This window comes from Schistocerca serialis, chromosome 1, assembly GCF_023864345.2.
Source record: "Schistocerca serialis cubense isolate TAMUIC-IGC-003099 chromosome 1, iqSchSeri2.2, whole genome shotgun sequence".
Lineage (NCBI taxonomy): Eukaryota > Metazoa > Arthropoda > Insecta > Orthoptera > Acrididae > Schistocerca > Schistocerca serialis.
The window spans coordinates 933,159,762-933,173,201 of NC_064638.1; the positions used below are offsets into that span (position 1 = coordinate 933,159,762).

General features: G+C 41.0%; 1 protein-coding gene across 1 annotated transcript in view; it reads right to left on the reverse strand.

The window, feature by feature from the left end:
- The window catches only part of LOC126458538 (uncharacterized), a 33,620-nt gene extending 20,394 nt beyond the window's left edge, over positions 1-13,226 (reverse strand). Inside the window, exon 1 of the mRNA XM_050095652.1 lies at positions 13,071-13,226. Within this exon, the coding sequence (XP_049951609.1) occupies positions 13,071-13,142 (72 nt within the window). The 5' untranslated portion in view covers positions 13,143-13,226. The remainder of the gene's footprint in view (positions 1-13,070) is intronic.
- Between the last annotated feature and the right edge of the window lie 214 nt (positions 13,227-13,440).

Consider the following 13,440-nt stretch of genomic DNA (forward strand, 5'->3'; position numbering starts at 1 on the left):
AATAAGATATATATGCAGCAGCTCACAGACGTGTAATATAAATTAATTTCGGACTATTTTACTCTTACAGTCTCTGCTGTCTGCTTCGCTTTCGACAGGCGATACGCTGGTGGCCTTATCAAGCTGGCGTCTGAAGGTTATCGGCGGCGGGTGGGCGATCCTGGGCTAGAGCTTCTGAACTGCCACACTGCAACCGAGCCTGCACTAGTTATCGGACGAAAGCTGCTGCGAAAGAAGTCGGAACCATAACCCCTCTGTGATTCTCCGCATCCCTCAGTTTGCATATGATTTTTTCTGCGGTTACTTGGAGCCCTCAACTGGCGGGCACATATACAACGATGTGTTGCACAGCCGAAGTATGGTCATTATTCACAGATCTGATTGCAGGCTGACAGTGACCCAGAGATACTAAAAGGTTTCAGATAGATTATATAATGGTAAGACAGAGATTTAGGAACTAGGTTTTAAATTGTAAGACATTTCCAGGGGCAGATGTGGACTCTGACCACAATCTATTGGCTATGAACTGTAGATTAAAACTGAAGAAACTGCAAAAACTTGGGAATTTAAGGAAATGGGACATGGATAAACTGACCAAACCAGAGGTTGTACAGAGTTTCAGGGAGAGCGTAAGGGAACAATTGACAGAAATGGGAGAAAGAAATACAGTAGAAGAAGAATGGGTAGCTTTGAGGGATGAAGTAGTGAAGGCAGAAGGGGATCAAGTAGGTAAAAAGACGAGGGCTAGTAGAAATCCTTGCGTAACAGAAGAAATATTGAATTTAATTGCTGAAAGGAGAAAACATAAAAATGCAGTAAACGAAGCAGGCAAAAAGGAATACGAACGTCTAAAAAATGAGATCGACAGGAAGTGCAAAATGGCTAAGCAAGGATGGCTAGAGGACAAATGTAAGGAAGTAAAGGCTTATCTTACTAGGGGTAAGATAGATACTGCCTACAGGAAAATTAAAGAGACCTTTAGAGAAAAGAGAACCACTTGTATGAATATAAACCCAGTTCTAAGCAAAGAAGGGAAAGCAGAAAGGTGGAAGGAGTATAAAGAGGGTTTATACAAGGGCGATGTACTTGAGGACAATATTATGGAAATGGAAGAGGATATAGATGAAGATGAAATGGGAAATATGATACTGCGTGAAGAGTTTGACAGAGAACTGAAAGACCTAAGTCGAAACAAGACCCCGTGAGTAGACAACATTTCATTAGAACTACTGACAGCCTTGGGAGAGCCAGTCCTGACAAAACTCTACCACCTGGTGAGCAAAATGTATGAGACAGGCGAAATACCCTCAGACTTCAACAACAATATAATAATTCCAGTCCCAAAGAAAGCACGTGTTGGCAGATATGAAAATTACCAAACGATCAGTTTAGTAAGTCACGGCTGCAAAATACTAACGCGAATTCTTTACAGACGAATGGAAAAACTGCTAGAAGCCGACCTTGGGGAAGATCAGTTTGTATTCCCTAGAAATGTTGGAACACGTGAGACAATACTGACCCTACGGCTTATCTTAGAAGCTAGATCACATAACTAATGAGGAGCTATTGAATAGAATTGGGGAGAATAGGAGTTTGTGGCACAACTTGACTAGAAGAAGGGATCGGTTGGTAGGACATATTCTGAGGCGTCAAGGGATCACCAATTTAGTATTGGAAGGCAGCGTGGAGGGTAAGAATCGTAGAGAGAGACCAAGAGATGAATACACTAAGCAGATTCAGAAGGATGTAGGCTGCAGTACGGACTGGGAATGAAGCAACTTGCACAGGATAGAGTAGCATGGAGAGCTGCATCAAACCAGTCTCAGGACTGAAGACCACAACAACAACAACAACAACAACAACAACAACAATCCGTCACAAATGGAGAAGAACAGCAACTCAGAAAAGAATTCAATATACAGCAACAAAAGTTTTGGTCTTTTGCCCGATAACATAAAATATCTGACAGGTAGCGAAACATGTTTTAAACCCGGTTTAATATCAGTTCTCCTGGGTAACTTCTTATAATCCACTGACAAATTAAAGTGTTCACTAATGTTAACAGTAATCATGTACACATATCATTTCGATAATAGAATTGTTCAAATGATCTACGGAACATGTAACTAACTAACAGAGAGGGTAACGAAATATCTTCCCTGGGTACAAGAGGATTTCTAAGTAAGATATTTGTGCCTGGAATTATCTTCTCTCTCACAGGCCATGCTTTCCTAATATGGTGTTGGTCTGTTGCTCTGTTGTCCCGAAGACAGGGAAAACACGAGTACCCGTTAAAGTCCTAAAAGGAATCCAATCATCCTAAAGTCTTCGCATAATAATCTACAAGACAGTGGAATAATTTTCCACTTGAGTTTTACCTAGTGGTAACTTGTGGCATTATACGTCAAAGGAAATGGAGATAAAACTAATAACCGACGTGACAGCAGGCGATATGTACTGACTATTTATCGAGGTAAATCGCTAGACAATTTTCCATTCTAACTATTTTAAAAACCAAACTCTCCTAAATATTTAAAAAAGAATTCTTATTTTACCAAAGATATTGCCATTTTCATGTTCTGGATGTCAGTTTTAATCAGCAAGTGTCGTTAAATTGATATAAACAATTTCTTGTAACAGTGTTATGCGGCAAGCTGGAGTGAAGACACAACTGACTATAATTTATGTGGCAGGCGTGACGGAAATCAAACTCATGAGTCTCAGAAAGAAATGATTAGTTAGTACAACAAGAGGGATAAGTGGAACTAATAGGATGCCAAGGTTATGAACTCTTAGTTTAAAGTTTTAGATACAAAACACTACTCTCTGTACACAAAAACAGCTTTTCTCTGCGCATTCGGAGAGAGGTGAACCGTAACGTGTCTTGGCTTGTGTTACCACATTCACCATCAGTCCACTGTACGAGTACTTATCTAAAAATACTGGAAAATCGTGTAATATGTAATACTACTTGTGCCTCCGGGAAATGTGCAAGGTATTTTTGAGTGACGGTACAATTAAACAGGGCATGGAACCATGTGTGGCCTGTTCACATACCGTGCCCTTACATAATAACGTGAGTGCGGGAACGAAGGAAAATTCGGAAAAACAGGCACATAAGCATCAGATTTGTTAATAACTGCCGGCCGGAGTGGTCGAGCGGTTCTAGGCACTACAGTCTGCCTCGGGCATGGAATCCTGCCTCGGGCACAGATGTGTGTGATGTCCTTAGGTTAGTCAGGTTTAAGTAGTTCAAAGATCTAGGGCACTGATGACCACAGCAGTTAAGTCCCATAGTGCTCAGAGCCATTTGAACCATTTTTTTTTTGGTTAATACCTTGCTCTATTACCCATTTCATAATGCTTGGCTCTTGATTTTGAGCTCATATTCTGGTCAAATTGGATTACGAATATCGATATGTTATGCCTTGCCAGATTTGTAGAAACGTCTACTTTTATTTAGTTTATGAATATTACATCTTATTTGACATGGGGCCGACATACGCGCTAATATTTAAGAGAAACCGTGCTTTTTCTAGTTTTTTTCGGCGTGTGTCAACTTTAAGGACGCATAAAAATGAGACCGTCATTAGGAGATAAATTTCCTTTGCACGGTTTAAAGGTACAACCTTCTACGTACAGAAGGATTTTTGTTATTTTCTGATAACTGGTTTCACCGCTATAATGTCAAATACAAGACGCTACGATTGAGTTACCGTTGTAGCTACGGGGAGGTGAAGGCACTGGTGTTAAGCTTGAACTTTTGTAGAGTACATCATACGTCTGTACTAATGAATACTCCTCGTGTTTGTTAGTTAAGAGTTCGTAAAGCAATCATGTTAGTAGTTGCAATTCATGCGAGGCTGTGGTGGGCATTGTTGTCACACCAGGGCGCCGCCACTGTTGTAATGCGCCATAAGCGCCTATTCATCGGCGAAGAACGGCAGCTTCCAGTACAGCATTGCCGCGTTCAGTTTTTATTGCAAGTAGAGGGACATAATATGGGAAACCGCAAATAAATGCTCGATATGCTAGCAGCTGACAGTAAATGAACATTTATGCAACACATTTCAACAGTAAATGGGAAAGCCGATTAGCTCGAATAAATTTTACAGTAAAGGGTGATAACTAAAATAAAATCTACCTTAATCGTTTTCGCTGCTAGCTGAGGTCTCGCTGCCGCTAATGCACTCGTGCACTGGGACAGTTCTATTGCTGTGTCAAGACAGTGGGCTCTTTGTGCTTAACTGTTTTCAAGTTTGTGTACATGACCCACTGAATTCCTCCAGACACTTTCGGGGCACTTTCCAGAGCCGAGCAGCACAACTGTAAACCATCACTTATTTTAAAATTCTCGTCCTCCTTTGCTACCTTGTTCTTGACAGATGCCCAAATAAGTTCAACGGCATTCAGTTCGCAGTACGCTACAAACAGCTAGTGAACTTTAATTTCCTTGTCCACTGATCGCAATATAGTTTCCAAAAGGTACTCCCGCGCCCTGAAGTGCTGTCGCGCGTGTTCAAGTAGGCTCATACGATGTGTCATTAGATGGAACTTCTACATTATTGCTTTCCATCCATTTAATAATAGAATCCTTTCTCTATTCCGTAAATGGATTTCATGATACTGGATTTATCATCGTGTGATGTGGAGCCTGATCCAAACCAATCGCAGATCTGTTTAGTAATTTTTCGAGAACGCTCCCAAATCAGTTTTCATAGTGTCTGGCATTCACTTCAGAATGATACTCTGCACCTCCTTTCTGCCCAATACCATAAAACATAAGCCAGCATTTTGCACGAACCCATCTTCGTTCCCAATGTGGCATAGTATAATCCTTTTTTCAGAACCGGACGGTGTTTGAATTCCTCGTTTCCAGCCATTCCACTCTTGAACACTTTATCTGTCATAATCGTATACATTTTCTGATGGATAAGGCATCTTTTGTTCCTGCTAACCAAACTTTCTGGGATGATTTGCACCGCACCAACTCTCAGCGTAATAAATAGTCCACCCAGTCTTGCGCAAGTGTATTATTCCCCGCAAGAATGCGGCTCTTTTTCCTGCTATTTGGTTATTTTCCATCGGCACAGGTTTTCTGTTGAACTTTTTGTATCTGAAGCCCAAGTTTCGAATAGCACGCGAAAGGGGTGTTTCACTCATATCAGGAAAATCATCCACTTCTGTCTTCAACTTTTCGAACAAGGCTGCCACTGTTGGAAACTGCTTTTCAACACAGAAATGGATTTTCTTCTTATGACTCCCTACGTAAACTCGTTCAGCTCAAACTTCTTTCTCCTGTCGAAATTCTTTTTTTGGTGATACAAGACGTAAAGTTTCTCGATATTCCCTCTAAATTCGCTTCACTGCTCTTTCACAAATACCGAGACACTCAGAAGTTCTCTTTACTGGCTGTGATACGGAACTGCTCGCGCCCTGTTCTATTTCGGCCTCAAAGTAAGCACGCGCACTGATCACCATAGACTTTTCACAACTTCGTAAGTGTTACATGATTTCACACAAGTACAAGGCAACTTTTTATGTTACGAGCACTGTCTCACATCAATACACAACGACGCGTGGGAGCACAATTGTTTCCTATCTGGCAGGAAGCCTCGATGTAAACACTGCAACAACAGAGCTTGCATTTACACTTTTCGTATTGTTAATATGTATCTCCATTAAGCGAATTGCGGCAGTCTATGCCCACCATTGTTAGGACAAAACGACTGATTGGAAACCAATGACATTTCGCCTGAAAGTTGAGCATGGTTGCATCATTAAACTGTGCAAAGGAAATTTTTCTACTAATTGCGGTATGACTTCTATGACTCCTCAAACTTGAAACTCGCCAAAAAATGGTCGAAAAAACACGCTTTCTCTTTAATATTACCGCGTATGCTGTCCCATATTCAATTAAAATGTAGTACTCATACACCAAGTAAATGCAGGTATTTCCACAACTCCGACAAGGTGTAACACGTTGATGTTCGTCATGCGATGTCACCGGAATATGAGCTCAAAGTCAGGGACAATCATTATGAAATGGGTAATAGTAGAAACTAATTCTTTTATAGAATAACCACATGTACATGGATGCTCTTTGATCAACATCAAAATTCGAGCTTAGGACAAAAGAAGCAGATCACTTCGCGCGATATATAAAATAGTTCTGACTACCACGTGGCTGAGCAGAACTAAGATAAGAACGAGAGCAACTTACTGCGCCTCACAGCACGCCGAGTTCAAAGCGAATTCTCGTGGAAAGCATCGATTGGCGGCCACAAGCCAAAGAGCCTTCCGTAGGACGTGTCACACTTCCGTCTAGACGAGAAAGCCACACCATCTAAACCTTCATGACTACATGCGTGGCTCTTTGGCAAGACAGAATACCGCAATTTTAATGTATCAGTGGAACAAGTCAAGGCAAGACGCAGAGATGTTTCATAAGGTACCTAAACTCCCTCTGAAGTTATTTCAGTCGAATGATAGAGACCCCCCCCCCCCCCAGAAATTTACGCACATTTGAAAGTCAACATGAGTCAGCAAATAAGAACTACTCGATTCTCTTAAATAACGGTTTGGATGATCTGAATGAAATCCTATGGAATCGCCAGCCACATACTAGGGTTATTACCTAAGGCAAGCAAATTTCAATAAAATGAGGGCAAAGGTTTTCAGTGCTCGACATTGTAAGTGCGATTTTTGCTCAAGGATAATTTCAAGGATTCTGTTCCTGTAGCGTAAGGGGATAGAACCACGGCCACATAGAGTGGTAACTTGGGCAGAGAAGTGGAGTGCTGTGAAAAGAGAAGGTGTAAGTGGAGATCCCTCATCTGATTCCCTCGCAGTTCAGTGCTACTGTACATCAGCATGTACAGACTCCAAGGATCAGAGACTGGGACCATGCCACCCAACTGGGGGCTGAAATGAGCCCTAGATGTAGAAGTATCTGCACACTTTTTCGTGTCCCTAACAGAATGTAATAATACTAGATAGAATATGATACAGAATTATTACAACGTCGTACACGTACATAAAGGAGCCTAGTTAAGTTGATTACATTAACAACACAGGTTTAGCTTATATCTGGATTATAACTTGGATGTAATATAATAACATACTAACAATTTAGCTCAAGACATGTAGTTTACTAACGTTCTGGCGTAACTTAGCACGAGAGTATCCTCATCTTGGTATGCAGAATTCATATGCCATCAATTAAATATTGCTGTAAGATGACCTGGTACATTACCAGACAGCAACTCAGTGGTCAACGTGTAAGGGGTCCGCGATCCCTTACCGAGCGATTAACACTTGTTTGCCCCACACAGGTCGATGGCAGGCAATACTGACTGTCAAGCGCCGCTAGAGCTAGAGAGTGAAGTGTCAGCCGAGTTTGTGTTTGGAGTCCGCGCGAAGCTGTGAGCTACGCGTCGTGTCGTGCCGGCTGAGTTGAGTCCCCTCCGCCGTTGGTTGACCCTCAGCAAAAACATTCTTTTCTTTCTTTCTTTCTTTCTTTTACTTGTGCCTTTGTTCCCGCGGATACGCAGGGTCGGCATGGTTAATCGGATGTGGCAATTTTAGTGGAAGGGATGGCCGGATGCCCTTCCTGCTGTCACCCTGTACCCCTCTGGGACGGAATTAGTGTACCCAAACTGTCTGCAACTAGTGTAATCCATGGAATAGTGCGAAACTGTTCAGACGTCTGCGAGTCGTGTAACTGAGGTGGGACGTGGGGACCAGCCCGGTATTCATCTATGGGGATGTGGAAAGCCGCCTAAAAACCACATCCAGGCTGGCCGGCACACCGGCCGTCGTCGTTAATCCGTCGTTAATAAATGTTTGAAGCTTCAGTGTATGTTCGCTGTAGGTGTGGATTTCCGAATTAAAGTTTTTTCTGATGAAGTAGACGGGTTTTTCTTTGTCCATGGTAATGCTATGTAAATCCACATGCTTCTTAGGTTGTACATGAGGTCATATTCTCACCAGTTGGCGTGTACTAATCAATTTAATGAATTTGTCGTGGTTTGGTACATGCCGACAATTGGAGTATGCAGTGTAGTTTTTATAGATGTCTTTTTATAGTTCAGAATATCATTTGCTACTTTTGTTTAATGAACGAACGAATTTGCGACTGTTTTTCCTTTCTGTATGTCCACATGTGTTACCATATGCATTTTCCAAACCTTTCTAATACAATGAACATTCATGCATACCTTTAAGGCTGTAGCTTCACTGTACTGGTGTGCAGTTGCTGTATTTTATCATGGGTAAGGACCATGTTTGTATGCATGTATTGTTTTGTGTTCACAAAGATCTTCTTTTCCTTGCTAATAAATCTGTTTAATGAAAAATTTGAGAAACCAATATCTTATATGTTAAAACCTCTGCCAAATCCTTATTTAAATTCATGGGTTTTGAGATGTTGTATCCATTGTCTAATTTTAGTGTTGATTTCTTTTATCTGGTTAGGAAGGTAGTCACCGAAGGTAAAACAAGCATAATAAAATAAACCCCCGCTGCCAACAATGCAGGTGATAACTTTTATATCGCTGACACTGCCAAGATACCTTTCACATAGGTGAGCCTGCCAGATAACTTTGATCGTGTTGTTAAAATTTTTAATTTGAGGGGTGGTCTACTGGACAGATAAAAAAAACTGACTAATCTGACGTTCATGGAGACTCTGCACTAGCACTGGAGACCACTTACCCGCAATTTTCGGCTACTGAGGTTCACCCTGGTCATAGGAACAATGAATATAAAAATTGTCAAAGTGCGAGCAGGCTCACACTCTAAGGGTACAAACTTAATTGTGTGCATATGTAGTTTATCCATCTCGGGAACTGAGAATCTCGACGGTTTTTCTCTGTTACGGATATCGATACTGGCAAGATATCGATCCCAGGAATTACAAGACTTTCAAGAACGTTTTTTTCGAGTGATATAATTATAAATTATGAGTTTTCGAATTTTTACCTTTATGTGTACCCTAAAACCTTGCTTCTTGGAAAATTTCATGATTCTGGATCAATGGGAAGTGCCCAATAGGTTTTGATGAATGCATTTAAGAGTATCCAAATATGTGACATGAATAGCCGTGTCTGTTGACTACACTGACTTAGAAGCTTAAATGTTTTAGCCGCCAAGGGACTGCAGACCCTAGTATGTGACATACATTTGGACTTGATACATCTGCGCGTTCCTCAGAAACAGTGGTCTTAACACTGTCGGACAGACAGACAGACGTATAACAAAGTGATCCCGTAAAGGTCTGGTTTCTACCGACTGAGGCACGCAAAGCTGAAAAGTGCTGGGACACGACAGTTGACGACAGCATTATGAAAAATCACTGAATAAGTTCATGATATCGCGGTGCGAAATAACCGGTCGTGCGCGAGGTAGTTGAGTACGAGTACACAGTACCATTCACGAACAACTGGAAATGAAAGTTATGTACTCAGTATATGCAGCAAATGCTGACACTTAAAAAAAAAAAAAAACAGAAGAAATGTTAACCCAGTATTCAGCGATGTTTCATTGCAATCTGCGTCTACTTCTAACTTTGGATGTAATGTTAATGTATCGTTGCACACTAAATCAAAGAACAGTCAAAACAACGGACGAAGTACCCTAAGACTGTGTCGAAGGGAATAAATCCGTTTTGTCAGTAGATGATTCCAGGGGAATAATACTCGCAGAGTATTTGTAAAAGTGCAGCATCGCAAAAGAGGCCTATTACGTTTCATTCTGCATCGCCTGAAACTCGATTTCAATGAAAAATCATCAAAACAGCTTTCAAAAAGATGCTATACCATTGTGACAATGTCCCACACAACGGGAATGAATTCGTTCGTAGTTCATCACATTGTCCATATTTAGCCGGCCGAAGTGGCCGTGCGGTTAAAGGCGCTGCAGTCTGGAACCGCAAGACCGCTACGGTCGCAGGTTCGAATCCTGCCTCGGGCATGGATGTTTGTGATGTCCTTAGGTTAGTTAGGTTTAACTAGTTCTAAGTTCTAGGGGACTAATGACCTCAGCAGTTGAGTCCCATAGTGCTCAGAGCCATTTTGTCCATATTTATCTCCAAATGAATTCCTTCTGTTTTTCAAATTTAAAATTTCGCTCGGTGAGAAGAAATTAGAGTCAACCGAGCAAATGATGTTTGCAGAGTTTGACAAAAATTTTACTTGCATATTGAAAAAAACTTTATTTTGCGGACGGAATGAAAATATTGGAAACTCAGTGGATTATAAGCCAAATGAGAAAGTAATCTTTCCACACTGTAAACATTAGAAATCCGGGCGCCAATATAAAGTGACTTCTATCTTAATAATGTGAATATTTATACATGTGTTTGGAGAGAGAGAGATTGATTTTTGATTGCGACTACTTTAAGTCGTAACTGGTACCTGAATTTTGGTTGCTGCCTCCTTAAATGATCAGCTTCTGCACCAGTTGGTGATGTATTATAATTTGGAGAAAGGTTTAAAATACGGCTCTGTTGGTTACTTGGCCGTATTGCGGATAGCTTTGAGCCCAAGTTTTCGTAGCTTTTCATATCTAAGGGACCACTGTTGTAAGTAAATAAGATCAAACAGCAATCTGCTTTTCGTGAGAAAAGAAGGTTGCTTGGCACACAAACTTCCTTCAGACTACACGTCCTGCTGCATCAAAATTGATCAGTGTAGTTCAGCACCATACTATTGTACAAGAACATAATCCAATTACTGCAATTAAGAAATTATGAGAGACTGTTACGTATTGAATGACAACTATAGAGAATACATTTCCTTTCCTGTATTTTAGTGAACTTTGTACACTTACAATTCTGTCAATTGATAGCCGGCAACGACAATGAAGTTCACCTCCTTTTCCAAAAATAAGATATTTCTATTCTTCACTTCCAGAAAATTTGTATACATGAATGTTTGGCGACTATTTCACATACTTCACTCGGTTTTATCACTGAAATAGCAATTTTCATTAAATGTAACAACACGTTCTGAGCGACGGCTTAGCAACACGTTCTCTTTCCACAAGATACAGATTAACAGTCCTTTTTTTAAAATAAATCAATTGCCTTTTTTTTAAGAGTCCATACTGAAATATTCACAACTACTATCGTTGCGGGGATGGCGCGCTAAAGTGTTTCTTGCTGTCCAGCTGTGCTTCACTTCACTTCAAGAACTCTTTGAATCAAATTTACATTTACTGTATTTACACACATTGCAGAGCTTCTCATAGTAAAATGAGGCATAAATTATTTTTTAAAACAAGGGCAGTGAGGCTCACATAATATTACAACACCCTGACGGAACTTTCACTTGCAGTTTGATAAAAATCTACTTTGCCGCGGTAAACTCTTTTAAGTATGTGGTTGCAGTTTTGATTGTTGCTTGAACTCAAGACTACGGTTATGAATCCAAGGTGCATTCACAGTTACAAGTCGATGCAAAATCCTTCGTATGGTGCGTAACAATGGCACATTCTTCGTTGGGATACCCTTCCACATTATTTGTTGGTCAAAACTAGCAGTCACGAAACCACGCTTCAAAAGGGCTTTTTCTTGTTTAACTTTTAACCACGAATGTACGCGCACTCGTTTACTTGAGAAGCCTAGCATCTTGAACACATTCGTGCGGCGATTTTACATAAGCATCAAACAAATTTTCAAAAGCTTCTTGTGTTCGTCCCAAGCGCTAGCGCCGGCGCTTTGCCAGTACTATACAAAGACGATCACATTTAAATTCACTAATCCAAAAATAAACAGTATTGTGTATTACAGTGCATAACTCACATGAACAAATTCTGAAGGTGGCAGGGGGAAAATACAGGGAGCGAAAGGCTATTTACAACTTGTACAGAAACCAGATGGCAGTTAAAAGAGTCGACGGACATGAAAGGGAAGCAGTGGTTGGGAAGGGAGTGAGACAGGGTTATTCAATCTGTATATTGAGCAAGCAGTAAAGGAAACAAAAGAAAAATTCGGAATAGGTATTAAAATCCATGGAGAAGAAATAAAAATTTTAAGGTTCGCCGATGACATTGTAATTCTGTCAGAGACAGCAAAGGACTTGGAAGAGCAGTTGAACGCAATGGACAGTGTCTTGAAAAGAGGATATAAGATGAACATCAACAAAAGCAAAACGAGGATAACGCAATGTAGTCGAGTTAACTCGGGTGATGCTGAGGGAATCAGATTAGGAAATGAGACACTTCAAAGTAGTAAAAGGAGTTTTGCTATTTGGGGAGCAAAATAACTGTTGATGGTCGAAGTAGAGCGGATATAAAATGTAGACTGGCAATGGCAAGGAAAGCGTTTCTGAAGGAGAGAAATTTGTTAACATCGAGTATAGATTTAAATGTCAGGAAGTTGTTTCTGAAAGTATTGTAGCCATGTAGGGATGTGAAACATGGACGATAAATAGTCTGGACAAGAAGAGTATAGAAGGTTTGGAAACGTGGTGCTACAGAAGAATGCCGAAGATTAGATGGGTAGATCACATAACTAATGAGGAGGTATTGAACAGAATTCGGGAGAATAGGAGTTTGTGGCACAACTTGACTAGAAGAAGGGATCGGGTTTGTAGAGCATGTTCTGAGGCATCAAAGAATCACCAATTTAGTATTGGAGGGCAGCGTGGAGGGTAAAAATCGTAGAGGGAGACCAAGTGATGAATACACTAAACAGATTCAGAAGGATGTAGGTTGCAGTACGTACTGGGAGATGAAGCAGCTTGCACAGGACAGAGTAGCATGGAGAGCTGCATCAAACCAGTCTCAGGACTGAAGACCACAACAACAACAACCCACATGAACTCTATTCTCCTCTGCGCAGTTTTCGAGCCACTCACATAAATTTTAAATAACCTCAAAAAACCCGTTTCCCTCTATCTTGGATCTAATAATTAAGAATAACACGCAGTCAATTTCAGTCTTTCAATGAAAGCTGTACGAGAATCGTGATAAGACTAATGGTGCGGTTTAACCAAAAGTCTAGTTTCGTCGCAGAAATTCGTACGCCTTTACAATCTACCCACATACGCGGCTGGTGAGGTACTCACAGTCACTACTCCAAGGGCCGCGCACAGCGCGACTGCACCAAGAACCGTCAAGCTCCCATACTGTGCTCCCATCTCATCGGTCGCCACCTGTCGAACAGCTATGCCGCCAGTCGCTACAGCATTATATCGTCCTCGCCAGAGCAGTTTGCGTGATGACCTGCTTGCCGGAAACCGTTTCTACAGCAACGCAGTGCTGACAGGAAACACACCTAGATAGCAGTCACGTATTTCCGTGTGCCTTCTGCTGTTAATGATTAGAACCCGGGTTATTATGTAATCATACGTTTTTCCCCGTCGCTCCTACGTACGTGAGAAGTGTAGATTTTCACGAATTACATTGCAACATCGATGTGTTTCATTTCATTACAAA